The following is a 21,519-nucleotide window of genomic DNA, read 5'->3' as shown; positions in this document are numbered from 1 at the left end:
GGGGCATAGTGTCTGTATTAAAGGGGGCATAATGTGTCTGTATTAAAGGGGGCATAGTGTCTGTATTAAAGGGGGCATAGTGTCTGTATTAAAGGGGGCATAGTGTCTGTATTAAAGGGGGCATAGTGTCTGTATTAAAGGGGGCATAGTGTCTGTATTAAAGGGGTCATAGTGTCTGGATTAAAGGGGGCATAGTGTCTGTATTAAAGGGGGCATAGTGTCTGTATTAAAGGGGGCATAGTGTCTGTATTAAAGGGGTCATAGTGTCTGGATTAAAGGGGGCATAGTGTCTGTATTAAAGGGGTCATAGTGTGTCTGTATTAAAGGGGTCATAGTGTGTCTGTATTAAAGGGGTCATAGTGTGTCTGTATTAAAGGGGTCATAGTGTCTGTATTAAAAAGGTCATAGTGAGTCTGTATTAAAGGGGTCATAGTGTGTATTTTATTGTTTAAAGGGGTGATATCATGCCACCAGGTGTGAGTGTGATAAGCCATTACAAGCTGGCACGTCCCTGTGCCGGCTTGTGGACAGTCCACCTGGATGTACGCTGGGTAGATCGGTCCACCGAGCTACCAAGTGGACAGTAGCAAATGATGCTGATCTATCCATCATACATCTAGGTGGACAGGCCCACTAGTGATGTCACTAGGGCACCGGGAAAGGCAGGTCTTCTAACGGCTGATCACACTCTCCCCTGGTGGTATAATATCCCCCCTTTAATCACAAAAGCCGGGCCGTATGTTGGCAATATGGACGGGGGAGATGGCTCAGAGGGCAACAGACCGACTGTCTACATTCTCCTCCTCAAGACACACATGAATGTTACAGTCCAGAGACTAGATGCCCCCCCCCACCCCCAGACCACTCGTACTGTAAATGTGAGCAAGAGACATGATGGATTCCAAATTGATTTGTTCTGATTTTTCTCACCGATTCTGGGGTTGCGGGAATATTTTTCCCAATAGATGACCATGCCTCAGGGGTTAACTGTTCCTCAATGACTCTCTCCAACACCTTCTGTATTGGGTGGCAGGGAGTTAGATTCTTACTGAAGAACACACTTAAGGACAACTAGAGCAAACCCTCGGTCTAATGACCGCGTTGAGGAGGCTCCTCGGGCAAAAAAAGAAAGAAGTCAAGGACAAGAAGAGCAGCAGTGCTCCTCGCTCCTGCACACAAACACACACACACACACAACCACAACCACACACAACCAGACACACACAAACACACGGGGGGGCTCACCTTCTTGTACTTGTGGGGGTAGGTGCACCTCTCGATGGTCCCCTGAGACGCACCCCGGTTCACGGTGCCCAGACGCTCCTCAAGGTGCAGCAGGTCCTGGGAACACAACACCACCAACGCTTTACCGACGGTCCTGAACGCACCCCTTTACCGACGGCCCTGAACGCACCCCTTTACAGACGGCCCTGAACGCACCCCTTTACCGACGGCCCTGAACGCACCCCTTTACAGATGGCCCTGAACGCACCCCTTCACCGACGGTCCTGAACGCACCCCTTCACCGACGGTCCTGAATGCACCCCTTCACCGACGGCCCTGAACGCACCCCTTTACCGACGGTCCTGAACGCACCCCTTTACCGACGGTCCTGAACGCACCCCTTTACCGACGGTCCTGAACGCACCCCTTTACGACGGTCCTGAACGCACCCCTTTACCGACGGTCCTGAACGCACCCCTTTACCGACGGTCCTGAACGCACCCCTTTACCGACGGTCCTGAACGCACCCCTTTACCGACGGTCCTGAACGCACCCCTTTACCGACGGTCCTGAACGCACCCCTTTACCGACGGTCCTGAACGCACCCCTTTACAGACGGCCCTGAACGCACCCCTTTACCGAGGGCCTGAACGCACCGCTTTACCGACGGTCCTGAACGCACCTTTACAGACGGTCCTGAACGCACCCCTTTACCGACGGCCCTGAACGCACCCCTTTACAGACGGTCCTGAACGCACCCCTTTACCGACGGTCCTGAACGCACCCCTTTACAGACGGTCCTGAATGCAGCCCTTTACCAACGGTTCTGAACACAACACCAACGCTTTACAAACGGTCCTGAACGCACCCCTTTCAGAACATCCTGAACGCACCCCTTTACCAACGGTTCTGAACACAACACCACCAACGCTTTACCGACGGTCCTGAACGCACCTTTACAGACGGTCCTGAACGCACCCCTTTACCGACGGCCCTGAACGCACCCCTTTACAGACGGTCCTGAACGCACCCCTTTACCGACGGTCCTGAACGCACCCCTTTACAGACGGTCCTGAATGCAGCCCTTTACCAACGGTTCTGAACACAACACCAACGCTTTACAAACGGTCCTGAACGCACCCCTTTCAGAACATCCTGAACGCACCCCTTTACCAACGGTTCTGAACACAACACCACCAACGCTTTAGCGACGGTCCTGAACGCACCCCTTTACAGATGGTTCTGAACGCACCCCTTTACAGACGGTTGTGAACGCACCCCTTTACAGACGGTTGTGAACGCACCCCTTTACAGACGGTTCTGAACGCACCCCTATACATATGGTTGTGACGCAACCCTTTACCAACGTTTCTGAACGCAGTCTGTATCCACCACTTAGACGGTTCAAACTAACACTAATACACACAAATAAATACAATACAACGCAACATAGTAATCCAGTGCTGACCCTATGTTTCAGTATTTGGCTACGCTGCGCTGCGCTCTCACTTTCTACGCGCGGTTGAGAGGCACAGCCCCTCCTACATAAACACATGTATGTCCTAAACACCTTGCTCATTCTCCCGGTGACTCGCGGAGCCACAACAAGGGAAGCTCAGCAGAGGCTGAGCGATTGGAACGCAGCCTTACCTCGTAGGTTCTTCCAAAGCCCGCTATTCTAGAGGAGATGTAGCGGATGTGGGGGTAGGTCACTTCAGAGATGCCCGTGTGCTGCAGGGAGAACACAGAGGGAGGTCAGAGAAGAACACAGAGGAGAACACAGAGTCAGAGAGGAGAACACAGAGTGAGGTCAGAGAGGAGAACACAGAGTCAGAGAGGAGAACACAGAGTCAGAGAGGAGAACACAGAGTCAGAGAGGAGAACACAGAGTCAGAGAGGAGACACAGAGAGGAGAACACAGAGTCAGAGAGGGGAACACAGAGTCAGAGAGGAGACACAGAGTCAGAGAGGGGAACACAGAGTCAGAGAGGAGAACACAGAGTCAGAGAGGAGACACAGAGTCAGAGAGGAGACACAGAGTCAGAGAGGAGAACACAGAGTGAGGTCAGAGAGGAGAACACAGAGTCAGAGAGGAGACACAGAGTCAGAGAGGAGAACACAGAGTCAGAGAGGAGAACACAGAGTCAGAGAGGAGACACAGAGTCAGAGAGGAGACACAGAGTCAGAGAGGAGACACAGAGTCAGAGAGGAGACAGAGTCAGAGAGGAGAACAGAGAGTCAGAGAGGAGACAGAGTCAGAGAGGAGACACAGAGTCAGAGAGGGGAACAGAGTCAGAGAGGAGACACAGAGTCAGAGAGGGGAACAGAGTCAGAGAGGAGACACAGAGTCAGAGAGGAGACAGAGTCAGAGAGGGGAACAGAGTCAGAGAGGAGTCAGGGGCCCATGCAGGCGTCCTCCTCATCCCCGCGGCGTGCCTCCATGAGGCGGTCCTCACCATGAAGGGGATGGGGAAGTGGTGCAGCCGGGGCGGGGGGTGGTAGTGGGGCAGGTGGGGGTGCAGGTGTCCTGAGGGGTAGGGGGCCACGGCCACGCCCGCCTCGATGCCCAGCTCCCTGTTGAAGACACACAGCGGGTGTCAGCAGGTTGGTATACATTAGTACTAGTAGTAGTATACGCGTTATTATCTTTTATTATTATTCATTTACATACATATGTGTGTTATTGTCTGGGTTTCTGATTCTGTGCTATTACTCTGATGTTGTTTGTATGAATGTGGGAGGGTGGGGGGGGGGGTCCTCTGACATGATGTACATCACTGCCTTTTGTTCTGTATCTGTGCTCTGTTAAGGTCAGCGGGGTTCTCCTTCCCAGCAGGGGATCAGTGTGTGCGTGTGCGTGCGTGCGTGCGTGCGAGCGTGCGAGCGTGCGTGCGCGTGTGTGTGTGTGACCCACCAGGCGGTCCGCTGCTCCGGGGGGCGGGGGTGCGTGTGCGTGTGCGCGTGTGTGTGTGTGTGTATGTGACCCACCAGGCGGTCCGCTGCTCCGGGGGGCGGGGGTGGGAGGACATGGTCTGGGGGACGTGGATGTGGTGCCCGTGGCCGTAGTTGGGGTGCATTCTGTGGGGGTGGGGCGGAGGTCGCTCGTGGGCCCGCCTGGAACACGGAGCAAAGTGAACAACAGAACCGTTTATTAACGCACACAGACACACAACGCTGATCGTAACCACATAGCCACCCTGTTTATAACGCACACAGACACACAACGCTGATCGTAACCACATAGCCACCCTGTTTATAACGCACAGAGACACACAACGCTGATCGTTACCACATAGCCACCCTGTTTATAACGCACACAGACACACAACGCTGATCGTAACCACAAAGCCACCCTGTTTATAACGCACACAGACACACAACGCTGATCGTAACCACAAAGCCACCCTGTTTATAACGCACAGAGACACACAACGCTGATCGTAACCACAAAGCCACCCTGTTTATAACGCACACAGACACACAACGCTGATCGTAACCACAAAGCCACCCTGTTTATAACGCACACAGACACACAACGCTGATCGTAACCACATAGCCACCCTGTTTATAACGCACACAGACACACAACGCTGATCGTTAACACATAGCCACCCTGTTTATAACGCACACAGACACACAACGCTGATCGTTATCACATAGCCACCCTGTTTATAACGCACACAGACACACAACGCTGATCGTTTCCACATAGCCACCCTGTTTATAACGCACACAGACACACAACGCTGATCGTTTCCACATAGCCACCCTGTTTATAACGCACACAGACACACAACGCTGATCGTTAACACATAGCCACCCTGTTTATAACGCACACAGACACACAACGCTGATCGTTATCACATAGCCACCCTGTTTATAACGCACACAGACACACAACGCTGATCGTTTCCACATAGCCACCCTGTTTATAACGCACACAGACACACAACGCTGATCGTTTCCACATAGCCACCCTGTTTATAACGCACACAGACACACAACGCTGATCATAATTACATTCATATTAGAAGAACACTCGGTTTAACATTCTACATACATAACATTGACACCTCCGCTACTTTAACCCTGAAGAAACCCTTTAACCCCCACTGGCTCACACTGTCTGGTCTAGGGCCCGACCGATTTATCGGCCTGCCGATTTAATCGGCCGATTATAGCCTTTTTGAAAATAATCGGCATCGGCCAAAAAGACGCCGATTACAACTGATTTTTTTTTATTTATTTTTTATTTTTTTTATACATGTTATTGCGATTAGTATCCTGCAGATTGCGCTCCGACTCGCCTTGCTAACTAACAACTTTAGCTGGAGTAAAAAAGAGGAGATTGAATTTTACCGTACAACATGAAAGCACGCTCGCTCAGGCAGCTGCGCGCTCACCTCACCAATGTACACAAGACGCGTTGTTTGAGCATGTTGTGCCTGTTTTTCTTTAGGTCCCAGGCCATGTTAATTTGTTATACTGTAGACTAACGGTGAGACCATACTGCTCAGCACGCACGTGTTAGTCACTGCTCACGAGCGCAGCACATTGGGAGTTAGTTATTTATTTTACATTTTACATTACACTCATTTTTTACTGTAAATGTATTCTAAAACACTCAAAGGTTCTGCATTCAATTCACATATTCGTCAAAAGTGTTTAAAGTATATTTAAGGTATCAAAAACTACGTTTTATATATATATATATATATATTTTTTTTTTAATCGGCCGATTAAATCGTAATCGTAATTTTTCTCTGAAAATAATCGGCATCGGCATCGGCACTCAAAAATCAATATCGGTCGGGCCCTAGTCTGGTCGTCCCCACGCCAGAGAGAGCGATAGAGCGAGAGAGACAGAGACAGAGACAGAGACAGAGAGACAGAGAGACAGAGAGACAGAGAGAGAGAGAGAGACAGAGACAGAGAGACAGAGAGAGACAGAGACAGAGACAGAGACAGAGACAGAGAGAGACAGAGACAGAGAGACAGAGAGACAGAGACAGAGAGACAGAGACAGAGAGAGACAGAGACAGAGACAGAGACAGAGAGACAGAGACAGAGAGAGACAGAGAGACAGAGAGAGACAGAGAGAGAGAGAGAGAGACAGAGACAGAGAGAGAGACAGAGACAGAGACAGAGACAGAGAGACGTCCCGGGCCCCTGCGGTCGGACTCACGTGGGGTGCTGCATCATGCGGCGTCGCTGCACCTCCATGCGCTGCAGCATCTCGTGCTGGTGCAGCCGCTGCACCGTGGCCCCCAGCGCCGGCATGTGGTGCGGCAGCGCCTGGTGCTCCGAGGGCAGGTGCTGGGGCCCCAGGTGGAGGGGCGGGGCCAGCGGCGGGGCGGGGGCCTGGGGCACCGTGTGGCCGGAGGGGTGCGAGGGCAGCGGCGTGTGGAAGGGGTGCACCGGGTGGGGGATGACGTACTCGCCCGGCGCCGGGGCCTGGGGCGGCGCCGGGGGCGGTGGCGGCGGCGGCGGGGGCGGGGGGTTGCCGTGGGAGTGGGGGCAGGAGGAGGAGGACGGGTGGTGGTGGAGCGAGCGCGCCAGCGAGCCGTCTGAAACGGGCGGGAAGGAAACGCACGTTAGCGCTTTGGTACCGGCACACAGGAAGTGGTCATGTTTGTAGCAGGAAGCAGGAAGGCCATTGTCTCACTCTCCCTAGCACTGTGTCACTCTCTCTAACACTGTGTCACTCTCTCTAACACTGTGTCACTCTCTCTAACACTGTCTCACTCTCTCTAACACTGTCTCACTCTCCCTATCACTGTCTCACTCTCTCTAACACTGTGTCACTCTCTCTAACACTGTCTCACTCTCTCTAACACGGTGTCACTCTCTCTAACACTGTCACTCTCTCTAACACTGTCACTCTCTCTAACACTGTCTCACTCTCCCTATCACTGTCTCACTCTCTCTAACACTGTGTCACTCTCTCTAACACTGTCACTCTCTCTAACACTGTCACTCTCTCTAACACTGTCACTCTCTCTAACACTGTCTCACTCTCTCTAACACTGTCTCACTCTCCCTATCACTGTCTCACTCTCTCTAACACTGTGTCACTCTCTCTAACACTGTCTCACTCTCTCTAGCACTGTGTCACTCTCTCTAACACTGTCTCACTCTCTCTAACACTGTCACTCTCTCTAACACTGTCACTCTCTCTAACACTGTCTCACTCTCCCTATCACTGTCTCACTCTCTCTAACACTGTGTCACTCTCTCTAACACTGTCTCACTCTCTCTAGCACTGTGTCACTCTCTCTAACACTGTCTCACTCTCTCTAACACTGTCTCACTCTCCCTATCACTGTGTCACTCTCTCTAACACGGTGTCACTCTCCCTATCACTGTCTCACTCTCCCTATCACTGTCTCACTCTCTCTAACACTGTGTCACTCTCTCTAACACTGTGTCACTCTCTCTAACACTGTCTCACTCTCTCTAGCACTGTGTCACTCTCTCTAACACTGTCTCACTCTCTCTAACACTGTCTCACTCTCCCTATCACTGTGTCACTCTCTCTAACACGGTGTCACTCTCCCTATCACTGTCTCACTCTCCCTATCACTGTGTCACTCTCTCTAACACTGTGTCACTCTCTCTAAAGGTACGAACACACCAAACGCGTACCCCGCGTATAGACGCGTATAAAATCGGCAATTTTTCCATAGGGAACCATTGGTTTACGCGCGTATGAGCTGCGTACATGCGTTACATGCGCGTAGCTGCGTACGGAGGACCATTATTGACACAAAATGGTCAAGCAACATTTTAGCTGCGTTACGCGCGTAAATCTTACGCGGGTTACGCGTTTGGTGTGTTCGTACCATAACACTGTCTCACTCTCTCTAACACTGTCTCACTCTCCCTATCACTGTCTCACTCTCCCTATCACTGTCTCACTCTCTCTAACACTGTCTCACTCTCTCTAACACTGTGTCACTCTCTAACACTGTCTCACTCTCTAACACTGTCTCACTCTCCCTAGCACTGTCTCACTCTCTCTAACACCGTCTCACTCTCCCTAGCACTGTCCCTCTCTCTAACACTGTGTCACTCTCCCTCACACAGTGTCACTCTCCCGGAAACGGTCTCACTCTCCCAAACATGTATCACTCTACCCAACACTGTCTCACTATCCCGAGTGAGACAGTGTGCGCGCCTCTGTGTGTGTGTGTGTGTGTGTGTGTGTGTGTGTGTGTGTGTGTGTGTGTGTGTGTGTGTGTGTGTGTGTGTGCCTGCGCGTGTGTGCGTGTGTGTGTGTTACTCACATGAGGCGTGCATGTAATGCCTGCAGGAGGAGAGCTGTGCCTGGGGCGGGGCGGGGCCCAGCAGGGCGGAGCTGAAGGAGTCCACGCCTCCGGGCTGGGGCCCCCCGCCGGGCCCCGGGGCCGCCTGGGGGGGGAACCCGGGCGGCCGCGAGGCCGACCCCGGGCAGCACGGGTCGAAGGCCGAGTTACTGCCATGGAAACCGGCGGGAGCGCTGCCACGCACGCCGCTGTTACTCAGGTCCACCGGGAGGTTCTGCTGGAGGGGGGGAGAGAGAGGGGGGGGGGGGAGGGAGAGAGGGAGAGGGAGGGGGAGGGGGAGAGGGAGAGGGAGAGGGAGAGAGAGAGAGAGAGAGAGAGAGACAGAGAGACAGAGAGACAGAGAGACGTTAATTTTAGTTAACAAGTCGTTTTTGTGCAATTTGTTAGAAATGCCATCGCCACCCATAAGCTAATCTTAGGTTAGTGCAAGTTAAGGTAAAAGCCATCTCTTACAAGTGAGTGAGTACCGCTACCTGGTGGTGCTAGTGACCAGTGTGTGAGGGACAGTACCTGTACCGGTACTGTGGTGTGTGAGGAGGTGGAGGTGTACCTGGTCGTGGTAGTGGGGGTGTAGGTGTACCTGGTCATAGTAGTGGGGGTGTAGGTGTACCTGGTCATAGTAGTGGGGGTGTAGGTGTACCTGGTCATAGTAGTGGGGGTGTACCTGGTCATGGTAGTGGGGGTGTAGGTGTACCTGGTCATAGTAGTGGGGGTGTAGGTGTACCTGGTCATAGTAGTGGGGGTGTAGGTGTACCTGGTCATAGTAGTGGGGGTGTAGGTGTACCTGGTCGTGGTAGTGGGGGTGTACCTGGTCATAGTAGTGGGGGTGTACCTGGTCATAGTAGTGGGGGTGTAGGTGTACCTGGTCATAGTAGTGGGGGTGTAGGTGTACCTGGTCATAGTAGTGGGGGTGTAGGTGTACCTGGTCATAGTAGTGGGGGTGTAGGTGTACCTGGTCATAGTAGTGGGGGTGTAGGTGTACCTGGTCATAGTAGTGGGGGTGTAGGTGTACCTGGTCATAGTAGTGGGGGTGTACCTGGTCATAGTAGTGGGGGTGTAGGTGTACCTGGTCATAGTAGTGGGGGTGTAGGTGTACCTGGTCGTGGTAGTGGGGGTGTACCTGGTCATAGTAGTGGGGGTGTAGGTGTACCTGGTCATAGTAGTGGGGGTGTAGGTGTACCTGGTCATAGTAGTGGGGGTGTAGGTGTAGAGGTCATAGTAGTGGGGGTGTAGTTGTACCTGGTCGTGGTAGTGGGGGTGTAGGTGTACCTGGTCATAGTAGTGGGGGTGTAGGTGTACCTGGTCATAGTAGTGGGGGTGTAGGTGTACCTGGTCATAGTAGTGGGGGTGTAGGTGTACCTGGTCATAGTAGTGGGGGTGTAGGTGTACCTGGTCATAGTAGTGGGGGTGTAGGTGTACCTGGTCATAGTAGTGGGGGTGTAGGTGTACCTGGTCATAGTAGTGGGGGTGTAGGTGTACCTGGTCATAGTAGTGGGGGTGTAGGTGTACCTGGTCATAGTAGTGGGGGTGTAGGTGTAGAGGTCATAGTAGTGGGGGTGTAGTTGTACCTGGTCGTGGTAGTGGGGGTGTAGGTGTACCTGGTCATAGTAGTGGGGGTGTAGGTGTACCTGGTCATAGTAGTGGGGGTGTAGGTGTACCTGGTCATAGTAGTGGGGGTGTAGGTGTACCTGGTCATAGTAGTGGGGGTGTAGGTGTACCTGGTCATAGTAGTGGGGGTGTAGGTGTACCTGGTCATAGTAGTGGGGGTGTAGGTGTACCTGGTCATAGTAGTGGGGGTGTAGGTGTAGAGGTCATAGTAGTGGGGGTGTAGTTGTACCTGGTCGTGGTAGTGGGGGTGTAGGTGTACCTGGTCATAGTAGTGGGGGTGTAGGTGTACCTGGTCATAGTAGTGGGGGTGTAGGTGTACCTGGTCATAGTAGTGGGGGTGTAGGTGTACCTGGTCGTGGTAGTGGGGGTGTAGGTGTACCTGGTCATAGTAGTGGGGGTGTAGTTGTACCTGGTCGTGGTAGTGGGGGTGTAGGTGTAGAGGTCATAGTAGTGGGGGTGTACCTGGTCATAGTAGTGGGGGTGTAGGTGTACCTGGTCGTGGTAGTGGGGGTGTAGGTGTAGAGGTCATAGTAGTGGGGGTGTAGGTGTACCTGGTCGTGGTAGTGGGGGTGTAGGTGTACCTGGTCGTGGTAGTGGGGGTGTAGGTGTAGAGGTCATAGTAGTGGGGGTGTAGGTGTACCTGGTCGTGGTAGTGGCCGGGGCCCCCTGCTCCGGCGCCGTTGTTGGCCCCGGAGCAGGGGGCGGGCAGCGGCGTGGGCCGCTCCACGGGGCAGCCGACCTCCGGGAAGGCCAGGCTGCCGGCGGGCTGGGGCGTGGGGTGGTGCAGGTGGTGCAGGAAGTGGTGGGCGGGTCCGTGGGCGGGGCCCTGGGCGTGGCCGTGCTGGGAGGAGGCGGCCTGGGAGCAGCTGGAGTGGTGGGCGTGGCTCAGGGACAGGTGGGCGGAGCCCGGCCCCCTGCAGGGAGAGTGCTGCTGGCAGCAGGAGGGCAGGCGGGGCATGGCGGCCCCCCCGCCCCCCTCCCCCACCGCGCCGGACAGACCTCGCCGCCCGTCACCTGAGGACGACAACGAGGGAGGGGTGAGTGAGGGTGAGGGAGTGAGAGAGTGAGCATGAGGGAGTGTGTGAGTGAGAATGAGAGAGTGAAAGAGTGTGTGAGTGAGCATGAGTGTGTGAGAGTGAGAATGAGAGAGTGAGAGTGTGTGAGTGAGTGAGCATGAGAGTGTGTGAGAGAGTGTGTGAGTGAGAGTGTGTGAGTGAGTGTTTGAGTGAGAGAGCGTGAGTGGGTGAGTGAGATTGAGAGAGTGAGAGTGTGAATGTGTGAGTGAGAGAGGGTGTGAATGAGCATGAGTGTGTCAGTGTGTGAGTTGTGGTAGTGCAAAAAAGGCGGTCAGTAATGACTTGTCTGCCATTACCGACTGCCTTTTTTGCACTACCAAAACTATACAGAAACTTATGCTGCTTCTCTTAGATTTTTATTATTTTATTTTCTATCTTTTTAACATTCGTTATGTCCTTAGCTCTTGTGCACTTCAATGTTTACTTTAGTGTTGTCTTATATGTTGTTTACTTTTAGTGTTGTCTTATCTGTTGTGCATGTGCACTTATCTGTTCACCGTGGGATAGTGAGAAATGCTTCTCGATTGCTTTGTTGGTTTACATGTGAAGTAATTGACAATAAAGCGGACTTTGACTTTAAGAGAGAGAGCGTGTGAATGGGAGTGAGTTAGCATGAGAGAGCGTCTGAGGGAGTGAGAGCGTGTGAGGGAGTGAGAGAGCGTGTGTGTGAGTGAGAGAGCGTGAGGGAGTGAGTGAGAGAGCGTGTGAGTGAGTGAGAGTGAGCGTGTGAGGGAGTGAGCGTGTGTGTTCGAGTGAGCGAGCGAGCGTGTGTGTGAGTGGGTGAGCGAGCGTGTGTGTGAGTGGGTGAGCGAGTGTGTGTGTGTGTGAGTGGGTGAGTGAGTGAGCGTGTGTGTGTGTGTGGTGCCCATGCCGTACCCTCCGTGGCCGTGCGCGCCCCCCCGTGGGGCCCCTGAGCGGGGGTGCTGTCGGCGGGGCCGGAGCAGCTAGTGGAGGGTCCGGGCGCCTCGAGGAGCTCTGAGGTAGACGCCATGTGGAGGGAGGAGGAGGAGGAGGAGGAGGAGCGCAGGGTCTGGGGGTACAGGCCGCTGGAGGTGGTGGGGACCACGGTGAGGTCTGAGAGAAGGAGCAGGGCAGAGCGATGAACAACCCTGGAGGGATCAACTAGGGAAGAGAGGGGGGAGAGATGCATGAACACCATGTGTGGAGTGCCTTAACAGAACCTGCTGACGAATTACATTCAAATAACTTAAAGAACGTTAAATAATTATCAACAGAGGTGGAGAAAAAAAAAGAGGGGGTGATACAGTAGGAACCAGAGCCTGGGCAAACCCGGGTACCCCCCTACTCTCCATCCAGGTCAACCCCGGGACACCAGCGACACAAACACAGCCGCAGAGACTTCAATCCCTGCGCCCCAGACTGAAGAAAACCCCAAGAAACCAACTGGTGACAGCCACACACACACACACACACACACACACACACACACACACACACACACACACACACACACACACACACACACACACACACACACACACACACACACACACACACACACACACACACACACACACACACACACACCCCCCAGGCTAACCCAGAGTGCCAATTACGCAGAGCTCTGCCAGCCCCCAGAGAATGCCCCAGCCCCTCCAGCCGACAGACACACAGAGATAATCTACCCAGCCCTGCAAAACAAAGTACAGGATTGTAAAGGGTGTTCCTGACCTTGATGGGGGAACAGCAGACCAACAGCTCCACCATTAAGGCCCCCCTCACGCTCGCAACAAAATCGAAATGAGTGTGTGCACCCGGGCTGTCAAACGGCTGTCCAACAGGGCGACGACCACAGGGTACACTTTAGTCTGTGTGCTCTGTGTTTAACGCCTCCACGAGTTCACCGCCGTGGCTGTGAACTCCTGGTCCCTGCAGTCATACACAGGGGCCTAAACCCTCACAATCTCAGCATCGCTCTCTACAAACTGGTTCCTCTTGAAACAAACAGGGAGCCAAGACGCAATAGTCAACATTTTACGGATAGCAGACATTTACAGATAACAGAAACTCACATCATAATAGCCTCCCCTATACCCCCATCTTACGCACTTATAATGTACCTAGTGATAGTAAGGGCTTGGCACTTGGCTCTATGATCATCCTCACTGTACAGACAGGTTGTTGTTTCTCTTTCTTCGGACAAATGTTCTTATTGCAAGTCGCTTTGGATAAAAGCGTCTGCTTAATGCCCTGAAAGTAATTGTCATCATTGTTCATGTGATTTTGTTGACCAATGACTGCTCTGTATTTAGGGGCGTGTGGAAGTACCATGAGCACACTGTGCCGATCGATCCCGATGCCGTGCTTCATTTGGTCGCATACCCGCCATTGTGTGTGTTCGACCCCCATTTTGGACAGAAGTACGGGGCTGGCTTACCGTCCTCGTCCACGGTGAGGTCCACCACCTCGCCGGCGCTCTGCCGCAGCGGCTGGATGACGGTGGAGAGGCGGTGGCGTCCGCGGGCCTCCCCGACCCGGCTCTGAGAGCAGCTGTTGGCCCACATCCTGCCCAGTCCGCCGACAGGCCGAGACCTGGGAACGCACACACACACACACACACACACACACGTTATAGATCTGAAGAACCGTCACCAACGGCGTCATGGCACGGCCTTGTGTCGTGTCATATGAAACAGTTCTTGAGGCTCCTTTGGGTTGAAAATAAATCAGTTAGGCTACCCTCCATTGTTTTCTCACAACAAACCGTGTGCAATGGTTGAATCAACAAAACAGCGCCAAGAAAAACGCTCTCCTGAAGTGTTGTAGGCACTCCCTTTCTTGAAACGATTAAGCTACATCTTGAAAAATTTCCTTCACAAAAAAGAAATAATAATAGGCTTTGTTAGGTTCGATTGACATCCTGACTCTGAGGGGGTACAAAAATGTTTTGTGCCGGCAAAGGGGGTTTCCCAGCTGTAAAAATGTCTTAGATGGGGTACACGCGTAGAAAAGGTTTGCAGTGTTTCCCACAGAAATTTTGGAGACTATGGGGGGGGGGGGGGAGAGCGATTGTTGACGGGGGGGGGGGGGGGGGGGGAATGAAACCCCCACTGAAGTCCGTAGGTTCACGATACATGGATGCTGGTCTTATGCTGTTAAGGTAGTGCTCATACGTTAATGCAAAATTCCGAATGTCGCGCTCTCTCTATTTTTCAGGCAGACAGCCGAACTTCGTGCTCTCATGCAATCCCAATGAGAGCGACACGAACTTCGTCTGAGCAAAAAAAATAGAATAAAATCATGTGCACGCAGAGACTATGGCGGCCGAAATTAGACTATGGCGGGGCGCCATAGTCTCGTCAATGTGTGGGAAACACTGGGTTTGTGAACCACTGCTTTAGGGGAAGGTAAGGGGCTTGGTTGAGGTCTGATTGGACGTTGGCCCCTATACTGTATCTAGCCAGTGGCTCAACATGGCCTTAATGCACGGGCTGAATGCGTATGAGGCCTCGGCCTTCATACTAAATGTGCCGATTGTGGTCCCCATCTCCCCTAACCTAAACACAACTTAATAGAAAGCAGAAAACGTATTTCAAAAAGTTTTCCACATTTTCATCAACATTTTAAGAGGTTTCGCAACTCTGCATGTTTAACCAGTTGCCACTTTGGAGCACTCTCCGATCCGACCTCGGCCAGGAGCCTCCATCTTGAAGAGCTCATGCGAAACGGGAGCTCCGCTAAAACAGCTCAGCGACGCACGGCCATTACTTTGTTTTTGGTGCACGGCGAGATGCTGCGATACATATACCCGGAACGCAGCTCCGGTTCAGTGCAGAAGCAGGGGAAAAGGGCAGCCCACTGGAGAGACGCTCCTAATTACCCCAGAATCAGACGGGGGGTGAACTGGTAAATATCTGTTTACCATCGGGGCCCCCGGGGGGCCCGGTGGAGATAAACAATACACAGTCAACAACACACACCAGGGGACCCCCTCTGCCGTCCCCACCGCGTGACGCTAGCCAAATACCTGAATGCTCAGGGGGGGGGTAATGCTGGCGGGCCTACTGGGACCAGTGCGATGGATTCTACACTGACTGGGAGCTGGGGAGGAGACGCCCCTGCTCAGAGACTAGACCGAGGCCGGAAACTATTTGGGCACGCTCAACCATAGATATATATATATTAACTAGATGCCTCGTCCGCGGTGCTGGCCAATGGAGTCGAACGTCACCACTGGCGGCCATCTTACCACAGTAAGCTGCTCACCAATAACATTGTGTTGGTAGTGATTCATGTACTTTTTAAATAATCATAACTTCCTCAAATTGTAACCGATTTTCATACGGTTTGGTTTGTTATAAACGTCAGAGATGTAGGTACGACAGTACATACTTATGAATAATTGTTAGGTTCGAAGAAAAATAGAATAATGTTCTAAAATAGGTACAAGATTTCCCTTTACAAATATACATCAAGAAAGGCTGCATGTTGAAATCCCCACCCTGTACAGAGATGTATTTATGTAATTATAACCATGTGTTTTCATATGAAATGAACATTAAACCGAACAGATAGGTGCAATAAATACACACATGCACAAGGTATTCATGTTATTTATGTTAAATCAATATATGGGCTACTAAAACTCAGCAAACTATTGTGTTGGTAACTTCACTCAAATCTATCTACAGTCAAGTATGCATTTAGACAAATACGATAAAATATTAAGATAATATGTGCAACCTTTGTGGCTGTTCAGGACACACTGAAGGCTCGTGCCACCATAGGTTTGCAGAGAACTATATACAATATGCACACTGAAGGCATGATGCCACCATAGGTTTGCAGAGAACTATTTACAATATGCACACTGAAGGCATGATGCTACCAATTTTCCACTTTATCCTCATCGCTCTGGCTTTGGGAAAACTTAAAAAAGTGAGAAATGCACCTAGATATATTAATTATTGTCAACATTTTCAATCAGTATTTAAGATTAACCACACTTAAAACAATAAAAAAGGTGTCCAAAATTCCATTCAGTGATTGTGTTAACAAACATATTCTAAAAAGCCTTGTGTCAACAACAATCTAGCAATACTATTATGTCATACTAGCCCCGCTGTTCCTGTGTAACAGGACCTGTATTGTATATACTTCCACTAAGTAACTAACGAGTACCCTAAAAATCAAAGTCATAATATTGTAATATCCTACAGGTGAAAAGTGATCCCACGGGTTCTCGTTTCGAGAGTTCGCAGATTAACGCATCCGTAGGCTGCACAAAAGTCTGGCATCTTCACTTGTCAGCAATTTCCTGTAGAATTTATAATGTAAGACAAACAAACCCGATTGGAAATAATGTACAACTTCTGTTTAATCATGTTCAATTTAGAATATATTTATAAATAGCAATACTGCCTCTCCCATCGATGTAAAATTACTGGGTAGCTAGTAGCCTACCCGGAATACACAACTAAGCTGCACGATCAAGTCGTTTTTCGAAGAGAAAGCTGCAATTTAAACATGTTCAAACATCCAGAATTATAACCACGTTAATAACGTTTGTAAGAAACCAAACCGTTTGTAAATCCGTCAAGATTATAAGAGTAAGAGTATTAACGTTTGTGCAGATCACTGACTTACGTCCGCTACAACAGATTCCACCAGAAAGCTTTACTGTGTTAAGATGACGGGATATGGTGACGTTCTAGACGCCGGCGTAGGACATCTAGTTAATATATATAAATCTATCTATGCGCTCAACCCTCAGCTAAAAATGAATGACATCATGAATTTTGATTTGATAAAAACACACGATGGTGTCAAGTTTAACATGATTGGGTAAAATAGTTTAAAGTAATACTCAGGAGTCACGTGGGTACGTCGAGCAAGATGGCAGCTCAGTAAAGATCTCCGCTAGCCCGACAATATATTTACTTAATTATCATATATCATAGTCCACTAATTTTTGTAAAAACAGCTTCCTAAGTAACTCTGAGTTCACCTGAACCCGAATGGCTACTTCGAAATATTTTAAGACCAGGCTGCGGGCCGCAGGTCGACCAGAAATAGTCCGTCTCCGAATGAAGATGCGGGAACTGCTAGCAACAGAGCGACCAAACTACACCGAACATGGATCAACTTTATGCCGAGATCGTCAAAATGAGCACCATGCTGCAGGATATATTTTAACCATCAAGCACACAACCTCTGAGCTGAAGAACACGTTGGAAGGGACACAGGAAAAGCTGGAAGAAGCAGAGGGACGTATCTACCAGCTGGAGGACACGACCGAATGGCTAATGAGCAACTGCACGATGAGAAAAAGATGGCCGCTATTGTAACGTGCGATGGTGTAGGTCAGGGTTAGCATGAAGGAGGCAACATGTGAGATTCTCCTCACGGTACTTATATTATTCTATAAGCTTTTGACCATACCACGCCAGGTCTCCACGGCACTATATATATGTACCCTACGTTTGGAAAGTCCGGGATTCCTGTCTTCAACAAATCAGTTACTAAATAATAACATGATAAAAAGGGAAACTTCGTTCGTATACTGCTGTTTATTCTAGCGGAAGAAGCTGAAGAAAACACACGTCTTCTTCACTCACCGTTATCTCATATAACCCAACAAAAGAGGGAGCCGCCACCTAGTGGCGCTACATATTATAAACCTGACTGTTACACTACGTGGAACCGCATGCAGGTGCTTGAAAGTCGGGAGCTGGGAGTTGGAAACGCGGCATAGGTACCCCGGGTCCTATGTTCCCCCCTTTGTATGAGACGTTGGGAACATAGGAGGACCTATGTTCCCCGCTTTTCCCAGAAAAGGGTCCTATGTTCCCTGCAACAGTGGGGAACAGTAGGACCCTTTTTCAGAAAAGGGGTCCTATGCTCCCCGGTATGTATTGCTACAGGGGAACATAGGACCCTTTTAGGGAAAACCGGGGAACATGGGACCTTTATTATTATTATTTTTTAAAAGGGTCCTATGTTCCCCAAGCGGGGAACATAGGACCCGGGGAACATAGGGATGACCCCTGAAAATCACAGTAATAGACATAATGTGCAACTGGTGGGGCTTAAAGAAACCTTCAGAACGAACGGCACTATGGAGATTTGTGTAAAGAGAGATCTTGGCGAGGGACTCGGGATTGAAGTTGGTGGTGAATTTGAAATCGAAAGAGCGCATCGCTCGCTCCCGTGCCCAATGACGGACAACCGCCAAGACCAGTGCTGATCGGATTCCTGCGACAGTCGGCAAGAGATAAAGTAGTGAGAGCGGCCAGAGAAAAGCGTGGGATCGAATAGGAAGGCATGAGACTGTCCGTGTTTCCTGACATGACACAGGAGCTTGCAGGGAAAAGAAAAACTTTGACATCCGTGAAGAGGTCGCTGCAACGGCTCAACGTGAGATACACGCTGGCGAATCCAGCGTCCCTGCGATGCACATGGAAGGGGAGGAACCAGAGTTTCGCAAGCGCCAAGGAGGCAGAGCAGTTCATCAGGGCGAACTTGAATACAGATGGGTGAGCTGATAGGAGTGTTGGAGGCCTATAAGGAAGAATGTCTTGGACAATATTAAGAAAAACGAGGCTGATTTAAAAGTGGACAATGTGGACAAAGAGGTGGTTGGTTGAGCTTGATATTGTTCTGCCTGAGCAACAAAGCCGGGGAGTGAGTCTCTACTGGTTAGGTGTACATACCCCACGGACCAAAAGGTTAGGGTTATTTTCATTTTCGTTTTTATTTTTTATGGCTGGACCAAAGCCAGAGGCCCCAGGTGTTAGGCGTGCCCATCAGTGCTTAAGGGCTTTTTCTCTATATGTTCATGTTCTCAGAGATGTTAAGGTTCTGTATGTTCATGTTCTTAGAGATGTTAAGGTTCTGTATGTTCATGTTCTCAGAGATGTTAAGGTTCTGTATGTTCATGTTCTCAGAGATGTTAAGGTTCTGTATGTTCATGTTCTCAGAGATGTTAAGGTTCTGTATGTTCATTTTCTTAGAGATGTTAAGGTTTTGTATGTTCATGTTTTTAGAGATGTTAAGATTACCATTTTTACACAAGATGTTGATTAAGTTGCGCTTGGGGATGACAGATAAAAGTACAAATGAGCCAAACGAGACAACTGCAAGAAGCATGGGGGATACAAATTATTGCTGGCCTAAAACTGAGTTTCAACATACTATTCATACGTAAATATGACACCACGTTCAATGCATTAGCTGGAATATAAATGGTTGTGGGAATCCCGTTAAGAGAGGGAAGGTATTGACTTATCTGAAGCATAATAAGACAGACATAGCTTTCCTTCAGGAAACAAACTTTATAGAACGAGAAGCACTGAAATTGAAACGGAGCTGGGTTGGACATATTTTTCATAGCTCCATCTCCAGTAAGCAGAATGGAGTAAAATCATAAACAAAAATGTAAGTTTTATTTTACCGGTACTTAAGGAAATCAAGGATAAAGAAGGTAGAATGGTGTGTATACAGGCACTGATTAATGGGTCTAAGTTGATACTGTGCAATATTTATGCACCAAATAAAGGTGATCCAGACTTTTTTCACAATGTGAAAGAATAAGACACTGAGGGAGATGGAGGGTCAAATAATATTGGCAGGAGACTTTAACCAGTCTTAAATCCCTGCTTAGATAGAAGCAAATTTAGTGCACCTGTAATGCCTAAGGATAGAGCTGCAATACATATGTTAAACGACTTGGGCTTGGACTTTCTTACAGACTTGGGCTTGGACAATATATGGCGATTAATAAATCCTACTGGAAGGGAATATACTTTCTATTCACACTTGCATAAATCTTACTCTAGGATCGATATGTTTCTTATTTCGAACACCATTATAAAACAAGTTGTCATGTGTAAAATAAATGCAATGGCCCTCTCTGATCATGCGCCAGTAGAGCTTGGCATTGATATAAATACTGACCAAGAGAAAAAAGGAAGATGGCGTATGAACACGTCATTACTACAAGATGAGAACTTTAAACAACTGTTGAAGGTGGATATTAAATCTTTTGTCGAAATTAATGCTGGCAGTACTAATACAAGAGCAATGGAATGGGAAGCATATAAGGCTTATGATAAGTTATATCAAGATATATGTAAGCCTAAATTCCAGCTGCAGGAAATCTACAATAAAAAGTTGAATATGCTTTATTTAGGCTTGGGACAACGTTCTATGAAGGAGGAGAGAAAACAGGCAAGTTACTGGCCATGCAACTAAAGAAACAAGACTCATATAATGTGATACCAGCTATTCAGAAAGGCAATAGTACAGTCTCAACAAAGGAAATAAATGATGTTTTACAACAGTATTATAAAGAATTATACACATCGGACATTAATCCCATACAGGAAGAAATAACAGACTTCTTAACTAACTTAAATATGCCTAAATTGTCAACTGATCAGATTGAAGGGATGGATAGTCCCATATCAGAGAATGAAATTAGGAAGGCTGTTTCATGCATGAAAGCAGTGAATCACCTGGCATGGATGGATTTCCCGTCGAGTACTATAAGCAATGTATAGATATCTTTGCCCCAATATTAAAAGGGGTATATAATGAAGCTTTCACATTAGGTTCTCTCCCTCCAACATTCTACAACGCCTTGATATCCGTTATACCTAAAAAAAGACAGAGATCCAACAGACCCTGCTAATTACAGACCTTTGAGTTTAGGGTGAGTGTGTGTCTATTATCACAACCCTAGGGTGTGTGTGTGTGTGTCTATTATCACAACCCTAGGGTGTGTGTGTGTGTGGGTGTGTTTATGTGTGTTTCTATTACCACAAAAATAGGGTTAGTGTCTGTGTGTGTCTATTATCACAACCCTAGGGTGTGGGTGTGTGTGTGTGTCCATTGCCACAACCCTGGGGTGTGCGTGCGTGCATCTATTACAACAACCCTAGGGTTTGTGTCTGCTTGTGAACGTTACTCTGCTCATCCTGCTGACCTTTGACATCCCGCTACTGAAATTCCCAGATGCCCATCCCCCTTCCCCTATAGAGGGCCAGCTCTGCATTCTCCAGCCAGGCGGGCTCCCACCCGGACGCAGGGACACACGGAGAAGAGGAAGGAGAGGCCGCGCACCATAGGCCGGTCACTGTATTCCTCCCAGAAAATAGTTTAATTTCACGGCTCCAGCCAGAATTAAATTTTGCCTAAAATTTGGTAATGAAATACGCCATTATGCCAAGGATGTGTGAAGCTACTGTTGATACGTTGATAACTCGGTCATCGTTTGAGGAAACACGCACTAGAGATGCACTGATCTGATATTCTGTATTGTATGA

At 49.6% G+C, this 21,519-nt stretch overlaps 1 protein-coding gene across 4 annotated transcripts in view; it reads right to left on the bottom strand.

Annotated features, from left to right (window-relative positions):
• rnf111 (ring finger protein 111) overlaps window positions 1-21,519 on the bottom strand; it is a 34,595-nt gene that overhangs the window by 3,909 nt on the left and 9,167 nt on the right. The window contains exons 4-13 of one of the 4 annotated variants that reach the window (XM_060071212.1): window positions 13,632-13,786; window positions 12,110-12,307; window positions 10,798-11,171; window positions 8,511-8,766; window positions 6,410-6,791; window positions 4,213-4,338; window positions 3,681-3,798; window positions 2,875-2,955; window positions 1,246-1,341; window positions 931-1,017 (exon numbers count right to left, since the gene is read on the bottom strand). In XM_060071212.1, the coding sequence (XP_059927195.1) occupies window positions 931-1,017; window positions 1,246-1,341; window positions 2,875-2,955; window positions 3,681-3,798; window positions 4,213-4,338; window positions 6,410-6,791; window positions 8,511-8,766; window positions 10,798-11,171; window positions 12,110-12,307; window positions 13,632-13,786 (1,873 nt within the window). The remainder of the gene's footprint in view (window positions 1-930; window positions 1,018-1,245; window positions 1,342-2,874; window positions 2,956-3,680; window positions 3,799-4,212; window positions 4,339-6,409; window positions 6,792-8,510; window positions 8,767-10,797; window positions 11,172-12,109; window positions 12,308-13,631; window positions 13,787-21,519) is intronic. The other 3 variants (XM_060071214.1, XM_060071215.1, XM_060071216.1) reach the window with 3 other exon arrangements.

The sequence above is a fragment of the Gadus macrocephalus genome, chromosome 14 (genome assembly GCF_031168955.1).
Source record: "Gadus macrocephalus chromosome 14, ASM3116895v1".
NCBI lineage: Eukaryota > Metazoa > Chordata > Actinopteri > Gadiformes > Gadidae > Gadus > Gadus macrocephalus.
Note: the sequence above shows the minus strand (reverse complement) of the source record. Positions and strands in the feature narration are given on the sequence as shown.